General features: G+C 50.6%; 1 protein-coding gene across 1 annotated transcript; it reads right to left on the bottom strand.

The window, feature by feature from the left end:
* Nucleotides 1-5,627: 5,627 nt before the first annotated feature.
* LOC120411077 lies at nt 5,628-17,179 on the bottom strand. The gene is made up of 6 exons (XM_039563671.1): nt 17,055-17,179; nt 14,339-14,515; nt 11,381-11,497; nt 11,071-11,189; nt 7,506-7,767; nt 5,628-6,457 (listed from the first exon to the last, which is right to left on the bottom strand). Exons 1-5 carry the CDS (start codon nt 17,177-17,179, stop codon nt 7,529-7,531), a joined length of 777 nt encoding a protein of 258 aa, XP_039419605.1. The 3' UTR covers nt 5,628-6,457; nt 7,506-7,528.
* Nucleotides 17,180-18,545: the final 1,366 nt, after the last annotated feature.

The following is an 18,545-nucleotide window of genomic DNA, read 5'->3' as shown; positions in this document are numbered from 1 at the left end:
AAAACACCCTGTGATCCACAAATGCCACAATCCAGACGCCCAACTTCAACAAGACATCCTTTTTACCTAAAAACACTCACTCTCAACTCTTAGATCTTTTGAAGTTTTACCCCACAAAATTCCCCTATCTTTCCACCACTGAATTCCTCAGTCCTGCTTCCAAGGATTTCTTGAATACCACGGGGCTTTTCTCAACATTTACCCCCACGACCTTCCCTACGTGCCCACTGCTCATCACCTCATTTTTCCCTCAATGTCTTCGTTCTCCACCCCAGGGAGTTTGTCAAGTGTTGCCCCCAAAATGTTCCCCATCTGTCCACTACTGAGTTCCCCATTTTGCCTCCAAAATATTCCTTCTGTCCCCTCCAGATTGCATCCACTTTTACCCCCAACATTTTACTTCCTCTACAATATTGATCAAACCTTTTCCATCCCAAAAATGTGCACTCTCTCCCTTAAACAGCACCTCAGCTTTTCCCTCAAAAACGCCCCAGAGAGAAACTCAGATTCAGCCCCCAAACTCCCATTTTCCTACACAAACAGTTCTTGTGGCCCCTCTCAATTCCCCCAGGCTTTCAGCTAAAGGAAGAACTGGAAGCCTATTCCCTCATCTCCGCCCCTGTTTTGCTTTCCCGGAAAACCTTGCGATCCCACACTTTCTCCAAGAGATCTGCTGGGAGTACTGCAAGGTTTGCTCTGTCAAGAGCGCATGGGGGGTTTACAGCACTTGTTCCTCTGCATCTTTACCCTTTCATCAGCTTTCCCCTGGAACGGTGTTGTGGGAGAAGCTTGGAATTACCAGAAATGGATCAGGTTCACATTTTTGCCCCACCAGTTTTTATCTGGTTTGAAATTCCTGGAATTACCCTCAAATGTGCCCTAGAACACTGCTGTGAAAGGATCAATGAGAAGAACAGCCTGAAAGCAGAAAACCACCTCCAGCAGCAGCCAGAATGATCCCATTTCTCTTCTTACCTGGTCCTGCCAGAGCTCCCAACAGCCATTCCCATTCCGAAACAAGAGCTATGGAAGACATTCCTGCTGTCCGTGAGGGTGAGGTGGCAGTTCTGGATGTTCTTTGCTGTGGAACCAGACAACAAACAGAGTGTAAATGATCTTGGTGGTCCCTTCCAAGCCAAACCAGCCCGTGATTCCATGCGTGGATCAGCACCTGTCCCAGCTCCATTCCAGAAACCTCCTCCCATTAACCCAGAACTTTCCTTTTGCTGCTCAACATCAGGGATTTGCTGCCGAGTGCCCCGGGCAGGGGACGCCTCAGCCTTCCCTGGGACCGCAGCATTCCCTGCGCTGCCTCAGCACTCCCTGCGCTGCTGTTCCACGCCGATCCCGTGGTCCAGCGCCTGTGCGGGCTGCAGTGCCGGGCTCTCCCCACAAGGCGGCAGCACCGGGAGCGAGCAGCCCCGGCCGGTCCCGCTGGCTCGGGGCAGCTGCGCCTTGAACCCGCCCTGAGCCGGCGGGGCCGTGAACACAGCGGGCACAAACCCCACCGGTGCCCTTTATTTCACCCTCAGAGGCACAGGATCGCAGCATTTCCTGGGCTGGAAGGGACCCGCAGGGAGCATCGAGTCCAAATCCTGGCCCTGCACCCCAAGAATCCCACCCTGTGCCCGAGAGCCTTGTCCAGACCCAAACTCTTCCCCCAAGATCCTGAAAACACAGAGGGGCTGGGAGAAGGATGACCATGGAGGATTTTTTATATAGATCTCCTTGTACGATCGTTATATAATATTATTAGATAGTCCAGGAACCCATCCCTGTGCCTGGACACCCATCCCTGGGCCGGGACACCCATCCCTGGGCCGGAATACCGATCCCCCGCGGCCCCCACCGTCCGCTCGGGGCTGTCCCCGTTCCCCGCTCACCTCCGAGCCCGGAGCACCCGGCCCGGTGCCCCCGGCCCGGCAGCGCTGCTCCCCGGGCTCCCCGCCATTGCCGCTCCCGGCGAAGAAGGGCGGAAGTCACCGGGACCGCGCCAATGTGGCTATTCGACCTTCTCAAGATGGCGGCCGGAAGGACCCCGCTCCGTCTATTCGACTGCCTGAATGCTCCCGCCTGCCCCAGGCGCCGCTGACCCCACAGTCGGTGTCCGCATAGCGGGAAACGCCTCAGAAATCTGCGTGCAAGCGCTGGGCTGGCGTCGGCGTCGCGTTCAGGCAGCCGAATAGACGCAGCTTGGGGGGCCTTCCCTGCCGCCATATTGAGAAGGTCAGAAAACAGCGTACACGGCCGCCATCTTTAGTGTGGCGGTGACGAAACTTCCGCCCTTCGCCGCCATCTTGGGTGCTGGCAGAAGCCATCTTCCGTTGGCCCTTAGTGTGGCGTGACGAGAAACTTCCGCCCTTCGCCGCCATCTTGGGTGCTGGCAGAAGCCACTTCCGGTCGGCCGCCATCTTTAGTGTGGTACACTTAAGGGCCCCCGCCGCCCCTCACAAGGGCGTCTATTCGGCTGCCTGAATCCGGCCCGGACTCCGACGCCGGCCCCGCGCTTTCCGCGATTTTCCGCGGTGCTTCCCGGCGCGAGGACACGGCTGGTGGGGTCAGCGGCGCCGGAGGCGGGCGACTGCTCCGCGACCGGCGGCAGGCATCGGCAGGGACACCTCTCAAAGGGGCCTAGTGCGTCCGCCATCTTGAGTGTGGCGGAAGTGTAAACCACCCTCTGCAAGGTCCTGGCAGGTTCTAATAAAAACGTCACTTAACGCCGTCCCGAGAGCGCGGAACTGCGCCTTCCTTTCCGAGCCGCCTCCTTGAGAGCGACACGCGGGCGGCTCGATTCCGACCGTGCCCGCCCGGTGCCCCCGCCCGGGTCGCGCTGCGACCGCGCCTCTGCTGCCCGGCAAAACCGGCCCCGCCCCCCGCGCTGTCATTCCTCGCGGTCCCGCCCCGCACGGCGCCCACTCCTTTCCATACTGTGGCCCCTCATGCACGGCCGTGTCCCTCGGCGCTCCGAACCGCCTTCGCCCCTCCCCTCCGCTGACAGACCCAGCCCCGCTCGCTCCCGCTCCTTGCCCTTGCCACGCTCGGCAGCCACCGAGGCCGCCGCCCTCTCGGCTCAGCCGGCACCGGGCGGCAGCAGCGCCGGGGCGCCGTGTCGGGGGCGGCAGTGCCGCGCTCTCGCCACCAGGCGGCAGCAGCGCCGCCCAGCTCAGCCCGGGGGCAGGGACAGAGCAGAGGCAAAAGCCGGCTCTGGGCGCTCTGCAGCTCCTGCAGCCCGAGCGTCTCGGCTCCTGGGGCCAGGCACTTGCTTCTTTCCTTCCTACAGAAAAACGCCGGCTCGTTATTCGCAAAACTTGCTGATCTCTATTCCCAGCTTCTTATATTCCTGTATGCGACAGAGTAGAGAGAGAGGGCTGGCTCATTTCAAAATGAATTTACATCTAAATCAGTAGCACTTGCCTATAGATGTAAAAGTGAAGAACTTAACAGGTTTTAGTATTCTGCACACATCCCTCGCTGGGAGGAATGGTAAAAAGTTAAAAACGAATGAAATGTAAAAAGTAGAAAGTTAGAAACAAAGTTACAACAGCAGAAATTTAGAAACAAACAAAGAGGTAAAATACAAGAAACAAACAAATTTCTAAAGGTAGAAAGTTAAAAACAAACAAAGTTAGAAACAAAAAAAAAATTAGAAACAAACGAAATTAGAAAGGTAGAAATTTAGAAACAAAGTCAGAAAGGCAAGTGTTGAGCCTTTGACCAGGGTACCCTTCCTTCTCGACCAGGGTGAAAGAGCAGAGGAGGCTGCCTGTTCTGGCTGAGTTCTTTATTTCACGAGTCTCACAGCTGTCTCGAAGGCAGAGTTCGAATGGGGTTACATGATAAAGCCAAGCAGCAGCAGCAGGCAAAACCAGCTTCTTCTATATGCTCCATACACTGTATTTTTTCTTACAGAAGTGTGGATTCTATTTGTTAATTGACCAGTAAGATTAACACACCATTCTAGTTTTCTTTTTCTTAACCCATCCTGCTCTAACACTCGTAAGCCTCACACAAGTGTCACATCTGTATTACACAGATTTGCACATACAGTTTCGATCAGCTCTTATTGTTTATGTGAACACTCCATCTAAAACATGTGAACAGTCTAATTCGATCTAGATTTTGTCTAAAGTAAAGAATTCTGTGAAAAGGTAACACTGCTGCAGCAAGAGCTGTGTTTAAGATCTCTACTACAGCTTTTTCATGTTTAAGGCACTTAGCATCTATTTCTACTAAAAGTTAAAAATCTGTCCAAAGGTTTTAATTCAAACCTAGTGCTTTGGCTTCCCTCTGGGCCTGAGGCCAGAGGAGCCTTCACTCTAACAAGAAGGTTAGAAACAAAGTTAGAAAGGTAAAAGTTAGAAAGTAAAAAACAAATTTAGAAAGGCACAAAGTTAGAAATGTAGAGTGTTAGAAACAAAGTTAGAAAGGTAAAAAGGGGGAGAAAAACAAAGGTATAAAGTTTCAAAGTTCCAAACAAAGGCAGAAAGGGACAAATCCAGAAAGTTAGAAACAAACAAAGAGAGAAAGTCAGATGTAGAAAGTTAGAAACTACAAAGGTAAAAATGAACAAAGGTAAAAAGAGAGAAAACTTAGGTGGTACAAAGTCATAAAAGTAGAAACAAAGAAGGTAGAAAGGCAGAAGGTCAGAAGGGTAGAAATGAACAAAGGTAGAAACGTAGAAAGTTAGAAATGAAGCAAGATGGAAAGATAGAAAGTTCAAATGGTAGAAACAAACAAACGTATCAAGTTAGAAATTGAGAAAGGTAGAAAGCAACAAAGGTAGAAAGCAAGAAAGGTAGAGAGTCAGAACCAAACAAAGGTAGAAAGTTCAAAAGGTAGAAATGAACAAAGGGAGGAAGTTGGGGAGGCAGAAAGTGCAGAGGCTGGCAGCAGCCATTCCAGCCTTAACGAGAGCCCTGAGTGGGAGAGCAACTTGTTCCACTGATCTTCACTTTGCTAAGGGCCTTCTGCTCTCTTGGGAAAGATGCAGAGCAGGCAAATGGCTACAGGTAGAAGCACCAGGTGTGACTGTTCTTCCTTCACCTCCCAGAAAGCTGGGGGGTTTCATGTTTGAGTCAGTGGCCTAGAAGGGGCAGAAAGTCTGCCCTGACAAGTGTGTGGGCATGGATCTGTTTTGTCTTTCCCTGTGCCCATTGCCAAAACTCTCTTAAAACTTTCCCAAAATAGAAACACAAAGCCTGGGGCAGATCGTGCCTGAAGAAAGAGTGGTCTCTTGTTTTTTTCCAAGCTGCTACAGAAACAACCTAAGGTAGAAAGGTAAAAATGAACAAAGGAGGGAAGGTGAGAAAGGTAGTTCAAAAGTCAAAGTCAGAGAGAAAGTCAAAGTCAGAGAGAGAGACAAAGAAAAAAATAGAGAGAAAAAAGGAATAGAGAAACAGAAGAATAGGGTTTGAGAGAAAAAGAAATCGAGTTTAAAAGAGAATTAGTGTTGAAGAGAAAAAGAGAAACTGAGAAATAGAGTGACAGAGACATCCAGAAACAGTTAAACAGTGAGAAAAAGATAAAGTCAAGTGAAGAATAGACTGAAAAGTAAAGCAAAGCAGAGTAGCAAAGCAAGAAATATGGTGAAAAAATTACTAAACCACACCAAAGGAAGAGAGCAACCAAAAGGGGGGAGGGGGGGTATCTTTATTAGGGTTTATTCAGCTTGATTGAACGAGGGTTTTTTATTTACACTTCAGCAAAGCAAGTGGAAACAACAATGTACACAAGCACAAGTACAATCCATATGCACACTGGTCAAAGTCCAATTGACATACAGAGCAATATGTGCAAGTGCAGCAGCAAACACGAACACAGAGCAACACAAGCCAACCCCCTATCAGTACAATGTAACAATTGTTCTATTTCTGGAAAATTTAGGACATTTTATTGTTCCAGGAAACCCAAAACAACAGCAGCACACGGAGAAGAAAACACTCATCCACCACACACCTCCTTCAGCTGACACACAAACCCACCCTCGCTCTCGTCTCGAGAGCACCCCATGGGAACGCGGTTCCCGGGAGCCCCAAAATCATCCCGCCTGACAAATCCCCGGCACGGTCGGCACCCAAACCCTGGCGATGAACGGCACCTCACAGACCGGCCGGGTCCCAGATAAAAAAACCCAGCCGGGAGGGAAAAAATCCCCAGACAGCGCAGCTGGGTTGTTTTTACTCTAAGTTTAAAAAGTAGCTGAAAGGCAAAACTCCCACACACAAGGTCAGAACCATTCCACACCCGCACTCTTCTCGCAGGCAGACAGACACAGTCACACACACACACAGTCACACACCCTTCAGCTTACACCCTGACTGCAGCCCTTACTCAAAACATTCCAGCCAGGAAGATGCTCCGACACAGCTTCTGGATGCCGCTCCTCGACGTCGAACGGCCCGCGCCGGGAAAATCGGCAGCGTCGGTGACCGCGGAGATCCGAAGCCGCCTCGGGGACCTGCGAGACAACGGGAGGCGGTCAACGAGACGCCGAGGGCTGGGAGTTATTCCCACACCGGGCCCGTAAGTCTTCTGCCCAAAAACCCACAGAAAAGAGGTGAACCACTAAGTTTGATAACTCTTCTACTTAACCGTGACCCTACGTGCCGGGGCAGGGCAGCTCTGACCCTAAGCGGCACACGAACAAGGTGGTGCGCCCAATATAAACAAAGATGATGCAAGGGCTTGAAATAAATCTCCGGAAGATTAATTCTCGAGCCCGACACGCTTTGAGGCAGCGGAACCTACAGAACCACCGCAGTCACGTGAGAAGAGTCTAATACTCTCCAAAGAGAAGTCCAAGGGAATGGAACGTGAAAAGAAGGTGCTTATCAAAAGCGAGAAGGAAGATGGATGAGAACATCTTGTGTACTTCTTCTGGTCTCAAAAAGCAAAAATGTAAAGATGCCAGACTAAGCCCGATCTGGGAAAGTATGCGAGCAGAGACCCCCGCTGCCGATGTGGCCCAGAACGATGCCGATAAAGCACCGAGACATAACAAAGCCCTGTGACACACAAGACGATGGACACAAACTACATAACACAGACACAAACTAAATGACACAGAGAGAAGTTGAAACTTCTGGGGAAGTAAACATTTCTGAAACATCTACCAACAATCCGTCCATATATATTTCCATTCCACGGGACTCTTGGTTTGATATATGCGTGTTAACAGTAATCCCCGCTGTAGCAATCACCACTATGCATAATTCATTAATTCTTTGGAGTTGCTGAGTATCATCTTATCAGTCTTATTTTTTTCCTTGGCTCTGGTTTCGGGCTTTTTTTTTTTCTTCTGATAAGATTTTCCAGGAATGTGAAGACCCCCTGCATCCTTCCCAAACTGACCACCCAAACTACAGACATTCTATAGCATTACATTACACAACCTAGGCAAAGTTTTTCTAACATTAAGGAACATGAAAAAAGCCAACATCACAATATATTCATAACAATTATGGAACATGCGAAAAGCCAATACCACAGTACATTTATAACAATACCTCCCTTTTCCTTTCTTTAGAGATCATATGGCTTGACCGCCGCCTCCTCGCCCGCCACCGCTGAGTACTGCCGTGCCGGAGTCACGGAGCCAGTCCCCCGCGGCCCCACCGCCTCCTCGCCCGCCGCCACGGAGATCGGCTGCGCCACTCCCGAGCTCGGCCGTGCCATCGCCGCCCCCGCCGGGGTCCCCCGGCACCGTGCAGCCGTATCCCTCCGCCGCCCAGCAACATCCCTCCGCGCAGCGCAGCCCCGCCTCACAAGCTGCAAGAAGCGAAGGGAACGATGCAGCTCCAGTGGCAGGGGAGACAGGGAGCCGCTCTGCCGGAGCTGATCCTCCGTGCCTGAGGCGGCGCGGCCGGGCCGGTGCGGGAGCGGCGCTGCACACGGGAGCGGGCGTGACTAGCGGCTCCTGGCGCCCCCTGGCGGCCGCGGTCGGTGCCCGTCAGGCGCGGGGCGGGAGCGGCCCCGGGACCCCGCGGGCCCCTCACATCCCCTGAGGGATCGCTGGGCTGGAGAAGCGCTTCGGGACCATCGAACCCAGCCTGTGCCCCATCCCCACCCTGTCCCCAGCCCAGAGCGCTGAGTGCCACGGCCAGGCCTTCCTGGGACACCTCCAGCGATGGGCACTCCAAACCTCCCTGGGCACTTCCAAGGCCTGAGCGCCCTTTCCATGCAGAAATTCCTGCTGACGTCCACCCTGAGCCTCCCCTGGCCCAGCCTGAGGCCGTTCCCTCTCCTCCTGTCCCTGTTCCCTGGGAGCAGAGCCCGACCCCCCCGGCTGCCCCCTCCTGTCAGGGACTTGTGCAGAGCCACAAGGTCCCCCCTGAGCCTCCTTTGCTCCAGCCTGAGCCCCTTTCCCAGCTCCCTCAGGAACTCTCCAGCCCCTTCCCAGCTCCCTCAGGAACTCTCCAGCCCATTCCCAGCTCCCTCAGGAACTCTCCAGCCCCTTCCCAGCTCTGTTCCCTTCCCTGGACTCGCTCCAGCCCCTCCGTGTCCCTCTTGTCCCAGAGCTGCCCCCAGCACTGGAGGTGCCCCAGCAGCGCCAGCACAGGGACGGGCACTGCCCTGGCCCTGCTGTCACCCCAAGCTGGCACAGCCCAGGTGCCCTTGGCTTTGCCCACCTGGGCACACCCAGCTCGTGTCCAGCTGCTGTCCCCAGCACCCCCAGGGCCTTTCCCAGTTTTCCAGCCCCTCTTCCCCCAGCCTGGAGTGTTCCACGGTGAGCCAAGGGAAGGACCAGGCACTTGGCCTTGTTGACCCTCACACTGCTGGTCTCACCCCATGGATCCAGCCTGTCCCGATCCCTCTGCAGAGCCTCCCTGCCCTCCAGCAGATCCACATCCCACCTGACTCGATGCCATCTGTGAATTTACCGAGGGTGCCCTCAATCCCCTAATCCAGATCATCAATAAAGATATTGAACAGGACTGGGCCCAGCGCTGATCCCTGGGGGACACCAGGCTGCTCCCAACTGGGTACGGCACCATTCCCACCCCTCCCTGGGCTGGCCATCAGCCAGTTTCCAACCCTGCCCAAGTGACCCTGTCCACGGGCTGCAGCTTTTCCAGCACAGCAGCACCCTGGGAGTGCTGGACTGAGGCACGGAGGCAAAATTCCATCCCAGAGAATAGCCTGAAAAAAGGAAAAGCATCGGGAAAAGCCACAGAGGATGCTCAGAAGAAACAACGCAGCTCCTGGGCCTGGCGCAGGGACAGGGAAATGTGTAACTCCAGCCCAGAGAACACGTGCTGCTAGAAATAGCAACATCAGAACAGAAAACTGGATCCGCAGAGAGAATTAACTCCCTGCACATGTGAAACAGAATATTTGGGAGAGGTAAGAAAGCTCAGGCGAATCCCTGCCGTGTCCAAATGCTCTGCTAGAGCAGGCTGCACCTCGGCAGCATGGCTGTCAGCACAGGGATCAGCAATCAGCGCTTGGATGCATCCGTCCATGCCGGGAAGAGCAGGAATCCGCTGAGCGGCAGCCAGGGCTCCCCTGCTGCAGGCGCTGCTGAGTGGGACAAGGACATTTTTGTGACTGCCGAGCAGTGAATGGCAAAAATGGACAATTTCCGCTCCTGTCTCCAGGAAAAGCAGCAGGGATCAGGCCGGGGAGGAGGTCGCTGGCTCCGGGAAGGGATTTTTCCAAGCCGGGAATGAGCGCAGGCAGCAGAAGGAAGAAGCTCTGCAGGAGCTGCCCTGCACAGCTGGCTACAGCTGGCCTACGGGTGGCACAGCACCTCAGCAAAAGAGGCATTTAGTGTTTTTTAGTGAAAAAACCCCTTTTTCAGTGAGTCCCCAGGTGCTGCAGGGTTGGTTGTGTCCAATCCCACAGCCCAGAGCAGAGCAGTGGGACAGAGCTGAGGCAGGAACGCCACAGGGCTTATTTAGTCAGGATTTTTTCCTCCTGGAGGAGTTTGTGGGGGTATCAAGGGTTCCCTAAACTGCCTCCCTGCTCCATTATTTTATCCAGTTCATTTGGGACCACTCAGAAAATCCTGTTCCCCTCATGTCACCTGGCACCATTTGTTATCCTTGGTTCCATCTCTAGAGCAAACAGAAACTTCTAATTTAATTTAAATGAGATTCTATAACATTCAAGCATCAATTTTTACCACCTGCTCTTCCCTTTTCCTCTTCCTCACTTTTTTCTTTCCCTTTTCCTTTTCTCTTTCTCTTTTTATTTTCATTTTTCTTTCTTCTTCTTTCTGTTTTTCTTGCTGTCTCTTTTTCTGGTTTTATATCTATTTTTGGGTTTAATTTTATTTTTATGTCTAAGTTTTCCTTTCCTTTCCCTTCCCATTCCCTTTCTCTTTCCCACCTCTTTCTTTCCCTTTCCCTTTCTCTCTCTTCTTTTTCCTTTTTCCATTTATTTTTCCTTTACTTAAGGAAATATCTCAGCACACCAATTGCCATTTAATGCACAACTCAAAACTTTTTGGAAGCAGTAAATTCCGTGTTTAAGCTTTGATTCTTAGACATGGAAATCAGGAACATCCAGGCTAGAAAGAAACTTAATGCACACATGCTGGAAGCCCTTCCCAGGCATGAACCACCTGGAATTCGTTCATGTCTTTGGGGAAGGTTTTGGATTCAGGTAAATTTAAGTTAATTGCTTCCTTGGGCAGTTTGTTTCTCTGACTAAGTCCAGATTATTAAAGATCTGGGATGAAATTTAAGATGCAGCTGTTGTGGACAGCTCAGGATGGGAAAACAAGGAACACAAGCAAGTTTGAAGGCTGGGAAGAGCAGGTGCCTTTTTACTGAAATATTAATTGCGATTACCAAACACACACAATGGCCAGGGCAGCCCAGAATTCTGCTCGAGAAGGGGCAGCACAGCAGAACCCACCTGCAATGCAATAAAACACCTGGAAAAACATCTGGAGCAGTCCCAGAGGCTGCAGGGATCCTGCAGGGCTGTGTTGGGATCTCCCCGTGCAGTAATCCTCCTGCCACCACCTATCCCCGTCACTTTAGGATTCGATCGGTAGGATGCATTCTTTAGGGGTTGAACCTTGGAATTCTTGGGGAGCAAAAGGTGCTGGGAGATGCTGCTTACCTGTGACGCATCCCCGGGTGCTGTGGGCTCTCTGCCAGAGGGCTCCAGGTGGGATTCCAGCTGGGATCATCCATGAAGCTCTTTCACAGCAGCAGGTGCCAGAATGCTGCAGCTGGACCCTGGAGAGGGTTGGAAAGCACTGGAGCACATCGGAGTGCTGGAGTCCCAATCCCTGGAAGTCTTCAAAAAACCCGTGGGTGTGGCACTTGGGGACGTAGCGGTGCTGGTTGAGGGTTGGACTTGATGACCTTTAAGTGCTTTTCCAACCTTAAAAATTCCAGGATTTTGGGATTTTTTTTTTCCTTCTTACCTGTACCTGGGTGCTGCCTGGCCAGGCATGGGCCACTCCAACATCACACCTGGATTTTCCAGAGGGAGGTTTCTCCCCTGCAGGTCCACAGGCTGTTCCACACTCTCCCAACAGCTGCTGCAGGGAAAACAGACACTTCCCATCCATACAGGAAGAATACTGGAAAATCCTTGGCTTGGTTAGTGCTGGGATTATCAAGGAATAACTCAGGTTTCTCTTCTGGGATGGAGATCATGGATCCACCATCCTCCTTTTTATGCCCTCATCATATCCCTCACCCTAAAAACATCTTATGGGGCTGGGCATCAACACATTAAAACACCAATTAAAGAATTAGTTAAAGCATTAAAGCTGCTGCCACCCAGCCCTTTGCAAAGCCCCTCCCTGCAGGCACAAATTCCCTCTCTCTGCTTCTTCTTTTTCTGGGGCTGCATTTTGGAGCAGGATCAATCAGGGAATAAAGAGGATTTTTCCCCTTCACCTCTGCTTCCCCAGTCTCCTGTGGCCAGGGACATTTAACAGCCCCCATTTAAAGAACTCTGATCTGCAGACAGCAGGAAAAAGCTACTTTTTCCTCTACTGATCCTCAGATGTGTTTTCAGTCCCTGCTAGGCGACTCCCTAATTCCAGCCCTGTAACAAAAGGCCCATTTTAAACCCAATATTCCTATTTCAGGCAGACCTGGGGGGATTTTTGCTGCATTTGAAGTTCCTGGAAGCCTTTGGCGCTTTCAGTGATCCTGGATCCAGCCCAGCAAGAGCTGCCCCAGATCTGGGGCAAGGTGGAAAGAAGGGAGCAGATTAAGACCCTAATCTTGATTCCATCACGGATTTTTTCATCACCAGTCCTGGTGAATCACTTTCACTTTTATTATTCTTCCAGTCCCATTCTCCATCTGGGAGATAAGATCTTCTTCCCTGGGCTTTTTTTTTAATTTAAGGTAGATTGCACTGACACCTTCCGAAGGAGGATGGATTGACAGCTGAATGGATTTTAGTAGAGGAAACAGCTTTAAAAAGCCAGAAAAAATCTGTTTATGGCCCCATGAAAAAGAAAGTTGCTTTGAGCTGAAAACCTAAGGAGGCTTTAGGCTCTGTACAGTCCTGAATTAATGAGAGTTTCTGTTCTATTCCTAATTTTCAAAGCTTTTGCTTTTAAAGACAAAGTCTGTATTAATGTTTTGTTCCAGCCATTACCTGGCCTCGAAATCTGGGACCTCAGCCGTGCTGTTCCCTAATCCCAGGGATTACCCAGCCCTTCTTTCCCTTGCATCCTAAATACCACACAAAAAAAGGGCTGAAGGGCTCATTTCAATTTTATCTGCAGTGGTTTTATCTCAAAACTTCGAGTGTTTCTCCATTTCTCTTTGAATCCGGGGGCGAGGGGAGCAGCTCCTTTGGAGCTGTGATTTTCCCAGATTTCCCAGGCTTTACAGGAAGGGGAGGAACCCAAGGTCGTTTCCCTCAGTCAGGAATTTTGCTGTGGGAATTCAGCTGCTCTCCAGGCAGTTCTTCTGTCAAACCATTAATCAGCTCGGAAAAGTTGATTAATCCACGTAGGGGCTGTGGAGAGAAGGATACAAAGGAACTTTTCCATGATTTTGGGGCTTGAAGAGGGAGTGAATTTCCCTCGAAGAGGGAGTGAATTTCCCTCGAAGCTGGGAAGGGCCTGAGTGGGAGCAGGTTGGGAAGCAAATGTCCAAAAGGGGAAAGATGGATTTGTTTCACATATATTGTTGGGAATAAAGTCTCAAGCTTAGTAAAAGAACAACTAGTAAATAAAGAGGCAAAGCCAGCACAACAATCTAACTCTGTATTGACCCCAGTTCAAGACATGTATATGAAACTCAAAGAACAATTTCATCCCCATCTCTGGTCTACCCTGAATTTCAGTGAATATCGATATAGTTTATAAATACTCCCTTTGCCTGCTACTCAGTCTTTCCCTGTCCATCCAGGGAGCAGATTACTCCATCCTTTGCTCCCGACTGCAGCTCTCCTGCCCAAATGCTGGCTCTCACAGACACTAACTAAGCAGAAAAGTACTACAATTGTTCACTTTTAAAGTAAAATTCTTATTACATCTGGCTAAATAATCAAAATAAATACAAGTATTGATGGTCACGAGGGGAAAGCTTTTTTGGAAGAGAAAATATCCATTTTGGTAGCACAGATCCCATTTTGACAGTAATGCACTCTTTTGGGTTTGGGAATCTTGCACGTCTAAGACAGCTGAAAATTGGTATTTTGGAAGCTGATACTTGAAATTGGGCCATTTTGATATTTTTGGAACTTAATATTCTGATATTTTGAAATGGAATTATTTTGGTATTTTGGAACCTGGTATTCTGGTATTTTGAAACTAGGTTACTTTGCTATTTTGAAACTTGGTTTTCTGGTATTATAAAACTGGACTACTTTGGTCATTTGGGATTTGGTATTCTACTATTTTGAAAATGAGTTACTTTGTTATTTCTGAACTTTGTATATTGAAACTAGGGTACTTTTGTGTTTTCGAACTTGGTTTTCTGGTATTTTGAAACCTGGTTTTCTGATATTTTTTAACTTGGTTTTCTATTATTTTGGAACTAGGTTATTCTGGTATCTTGGAATCTGATTTTTTTTTTTTTGGTAGGCTGGTTTTTTTGGTATTTCTGTAGGCGGGGGGAGGGTGGTATTTTGTGACATGGGCTTTCAGTTTAGTATTTTTGTAACCTGGGGGGTTGGTATTTTGTAACCCGTGCTCGGCAGGAGCCTGTGGCATCCTAGTCCAGGCTCTTGGCTTCATTTGCCTTCTTCCAGTGCAATTATCCTCTCATGGGAACTGTTAAATCCCAGACTGCACAATGAGACACGCTTCTCAAAACAGAAGTAAATTCCAGCTATGGAAAACATCACTGCCACATTTAGAAGCACTTCAGCAAAGACCTCGGAAAAAGCAAAGGTGACGTGTGATTACCTGGGGCCCCAGGAAACCGAGGTAAGGGTGGGGAACAAACACATAGCAAACAGCTTCCACTGCTTCTTGCTCCAGCCACTACTGCAAGTGCAGCTTCCCTGGAATTTCACGTCCAGTATGTGTCTTCCAAGCTCAGCAGGTGAACAAACAGGTACTCCAGGATTTACTTCGTTGGTACTTCAGGCAGCACAGACCCTCCACGAGGAACTGGAATCCAAGGGCAGGTCTAAAACTGGTCCTTCCTCCCACTTGCTGCTCCACACTTTCTCCTTCTGGTAGGATGCAGGTGCCTTGCAGAGGCAAGAACACTGCCTTTCAATTCAGTAGAAAACCTGCCTGAAAAAAACAGGACACCAGGAGCCAGCAGCAATTCCTTAGTGTTTCTGTTCAATGCTGTTCTGCTGCCTTTCTTCACGGGGCCTTTTCTGCCAAGGTCATTCCTGTATGATTTTATCTTGACAAATGCTTTAGAAAGTTGAGTTTCTTGAGAATTGTTTCATCCTGACGTTTTCAGTGCTGCGCTTGTCATGATCCTTTGCATGCCCTAACTACGCATCCAATTCAGGGAACACCAACTTAGCCCTGGGCCGGGAAATAAAAGACAACAAACATATAAAAATCATCCCTGCCTTGAGGGTGTTCAGGCCCGGGAGAAAGCTGCTCCCACCACCCTCTTGGCATCTTCCCAGTCTGAGTAACTCTGGAAATGTGCATCTGAACCCGAGTTACACAGATCGGGGTGTGTTCTGCACACCAAAGACCACAGCCCCAAGCACCGGGAGCCTGAAGATGCTCTGGATTACAATTCACAGCCTCGGTGAACCCTGCAGAGTAAAGCCAAGCGGTTTCTCCTTCTCCTAGGGAGGAAAATGCATGACAGGGAGGGCTGTCCCAGCTGACCTGGCCCTCATGGGCAGCTGCGTCGCTGAACAGGATAATCCGCTGGGTCTTGCTCTGGTGCTGTAAAATACTACGTACCCTGTGGCTCTGGGGTTCAAAAGCTACTCTTAGGTCAGCAAAAAGGTCTCTGGCTGAGACAATCCACTGAATTCAATGGCAGATCCCAAAATCTGTTTCCAAGTGCATAAAAACCTACACGTACAAAAAGGTGCCAAGCACAGTGGAGTTAAAGGTGCTTTGGGCACCGGCTCCTTGAACTGCAGGGAAATGATCTCAAGTCTGGCTTTGGGCTGCTCCCCCCTGCAGCCTGTGTTCTCCACACCAGCCATCCTGCCTGGGAAGGCCAGGGGTTTTGGAACCCCTCTGGGAACCCCCAGCCCCCCTGCCAGTGAGAAATGACACTGTCAGTGCCTGCAGCCCTCACCCCAATTTGTGTCGGTGGGTGGTTCCTGATGCGGCACTTGGGAACATGGCTAAGGGGTGGCCCTGACAGTGCTGGGGCAGCAGTCAGACCTGATGGTCTCAAAAGGCTTTTCCCGCCTCAGGGATTCTACAGGACAGCCTGTGACTGACCCAGCTGCACAGACAGGCACGGGAAGCTGTTACACACAGATTATATTGCCATGAGCCAGAGCACTTCAGGGCATCCTTGAGCGAGTGCAGACAGCAGGAAAAAAACACACTGTTGCACCATTTATCCTGCTCTGTGGTTTGCAAGTGGGGCATGAACACCATTTTGTTCTGTTATTTTCCTTGATCACTCCAAGGAAAATAACTATTGAGCTGGCAATGAAGATTCCACTTTCCTGATACTCCTGGCCCAGAACCATGGCCCAGCAGGCTTCTGTGGCAATCTGAATTATTTGTGCAGTTCAGAAGCTGCACATCCCTAAACTAATCCCTTGGGAGCATGAAGTTTCCCACAGGCATTTTGTACTTCAACGTGTACTTTCAGCACACTGGGACAATTTAAATCAGAATGAGGTCACTTTGTGATAGCACAGCATTAGATCAGAGATATCAAGAGACTCACCAGACAACATTCACTATGGACTCTCCATTCCCATTGTTCTGGCTGCAGCATCCTCATTTCTCACAGGTCTGTTTCAAGGACTCCCCTCAGAAAATGGATCGCTGGTCCCAGTAGCAAATCCCCAAGGGCATTTTTACTCCCTGCAAACCGCAGGAATGACTGAGGACAGGTTCTGTCATAGGAAAAGCAGAGGATTGTGATGATTACACAGCTTTCCCTGTGAGGGCTTCAGTTTCTACCTGCAGTCCCTGAGCAGCTCTGCCTTGGCCCCACCCGCCTGCTCCAAAATGCCTCCGTGGGGTTTAACTCCAGCTCTTTGGATCTGCCCATCCCCACCGACAGGCAGCACCGACAGCACAGCAGGGGAGCATCAGAACAGGTACAGCCAGGGGCACACCAAGGCCATCAAGTCCTGCAGCACAGCTTCTTGTGCTTCAGGTCTTCCAGTTTTTGGTACAGATTCACTGGAATTTAACCTTGTAAAAATCATGTGGCAACACTTAATGTTAACTCAGAAATTCCAGTGCATCCCTGCACCACTGGGATTCCGGCTACTGTACAAGCTGTGAGAGGCAGTGAACAAAGCAGGACCTTACAGGTAAATCAGGTGCCAATCTGTTCAGCCAACAGCAGCTGCAAGAAACACCTTGAGAATCGCTTCAGTTTTGAATTCCTTAAGCAAAACCAAAAGTGATTTTCAGATGTTTAGCCAAAGTCCATCTCATTTTAACCAATTTCTGGGACTTGTTCCCAGCCTCCTGATGTTAATTTCCCAGTTCACACGTGGCTGCCAGCATTAGAGCTGGTTCTACACGCAGACACGCGAGGCTGCTGCGACTTGTCATTTCAGCAGTTCCTGGGAACGTGAATACAACCCACGTCTCCCACCTGCTCAGCACGGAGTCCATCCGGCACTCACAGAGCTGCTACGAGCTGAAATTCTCCCTGCTCCCCCTCTCTGGGAAACCTTGCCTCAAGCTCTGCCGCCCCCCCCCCCCCCCAGCTCTCACCTCCAGGGAAAGAGGAGCTGCATCCTTGCTGTGTGCTCCCGTCTCTGCACAGCTCCTGCCCTTTGGGGGAGCAGGGGGATGGCAAAGGCAGCTTTAGTGACTGTTTGGTATTTTCTGACCATTTTGAGTTTTCATGCATTTCCCGGGGGTGGGGTGTGGCCAGGAGCCCGGTCCGGCACCGCGTGGCGTCGCGGGGTCCTCGTCACGCGCGGCGCGGCACGACCGGGACAGAGACGTCCTCGCCGCTGCCTGCCGCCGCACGCTCGGCTCCTGCCTACCCCCGAGACCCCACACCGAGAGACTCCACGGAAAATCACGCTGAAAGCGCCGGGTCGGCATCGAAATAGGGGTCGGGTTCAGGCAGCTGAAAAGACGCCTTTCGGAGAAGTGGGGAACCTTGTGGCACCATTTGGTCCTTACCCAAAAAGCGCATGCGCACGGTGCCTCACCGGCGCACGGTGCCGCCAAAAATCGGCGTGCTGGCATGCTATCGTTGGTGTGGCATCACGTGACTTCCGCCCATCCTCGCCATCTTGGGATCTGGCAGAAGCCGCTTCCGGCGGGGCCGCCATCTTTTGTGTGGTACGGAAAAAGGGTCCCGCTCCTCAGAAAAGCTTTTTTTTCCGTCGCCTGAACCCAACCCCGACTCCGACGTCGACTCTGCTCTTGCACCATCCGCGTCCGCACACCGCAAAGCGCCGCGCAGGATCGGGCTGCAAGCGCGGGGTCGGGGTCGGGGTCGGGCTCAGGCAGGCGGGAGGACGCCTTTGTGAAGAGAAAGCTCCTGACGTTGAGCAATTTTTCCCTTCCACGAAGCGCATGTGTGACCGCCCCCCATCTTGGGAAGGACGGCGTTACCCGTGCCCAAGCCGCCATCTTGAGTGTGGCACAGGCTCACCAAGCGGCTGCAGTACGTCAGTACGTGCAGTTCTTATCACCAGGTGGCAGCAGCGATTTAAGTGCCAGCCACAATCTCAGGCTGTTAGACGGAGAGAAAGAAACTGAATACACTAAGCTATTTCTATTGCCTTCATAGGTACCATATTTTTCTTCCATTTTCAAGCCTTTTCTTGTTTAATTTATATATATAAAAGTTCTATTTGCATTTTTAAACCTTATATATCCATATTTAGGACTTCTTATCCTCGAAGATCCTGTATATAATACACTAGATACGGGGTTGTATTTTGAAATCCATTTTAATATAAATTGTTAATTTTATATATATATAAAGGTAAGGAAAGCTACAGTTTTTAATATTTTC

The sequence above is a fragment of the Corvus cornix genome, chromosome 20 (genome assembly GCF_000738735.6).
Source record: "Corvus cornix cornix isolate S_Up_H32 chromosome 20, ASM73873v5, whole genome shotgun sequence".
NCBI lineage: Eukaryota > Metazoa > Chordata > Aves > Passeriformes > Corvidae > Corvus > Corvus cornix.
The sequence above is the reverse complement of the archived record's forward strand: the minus strand, read 5'-3'. Positions and strand labels throughout refer to the sequence as shown.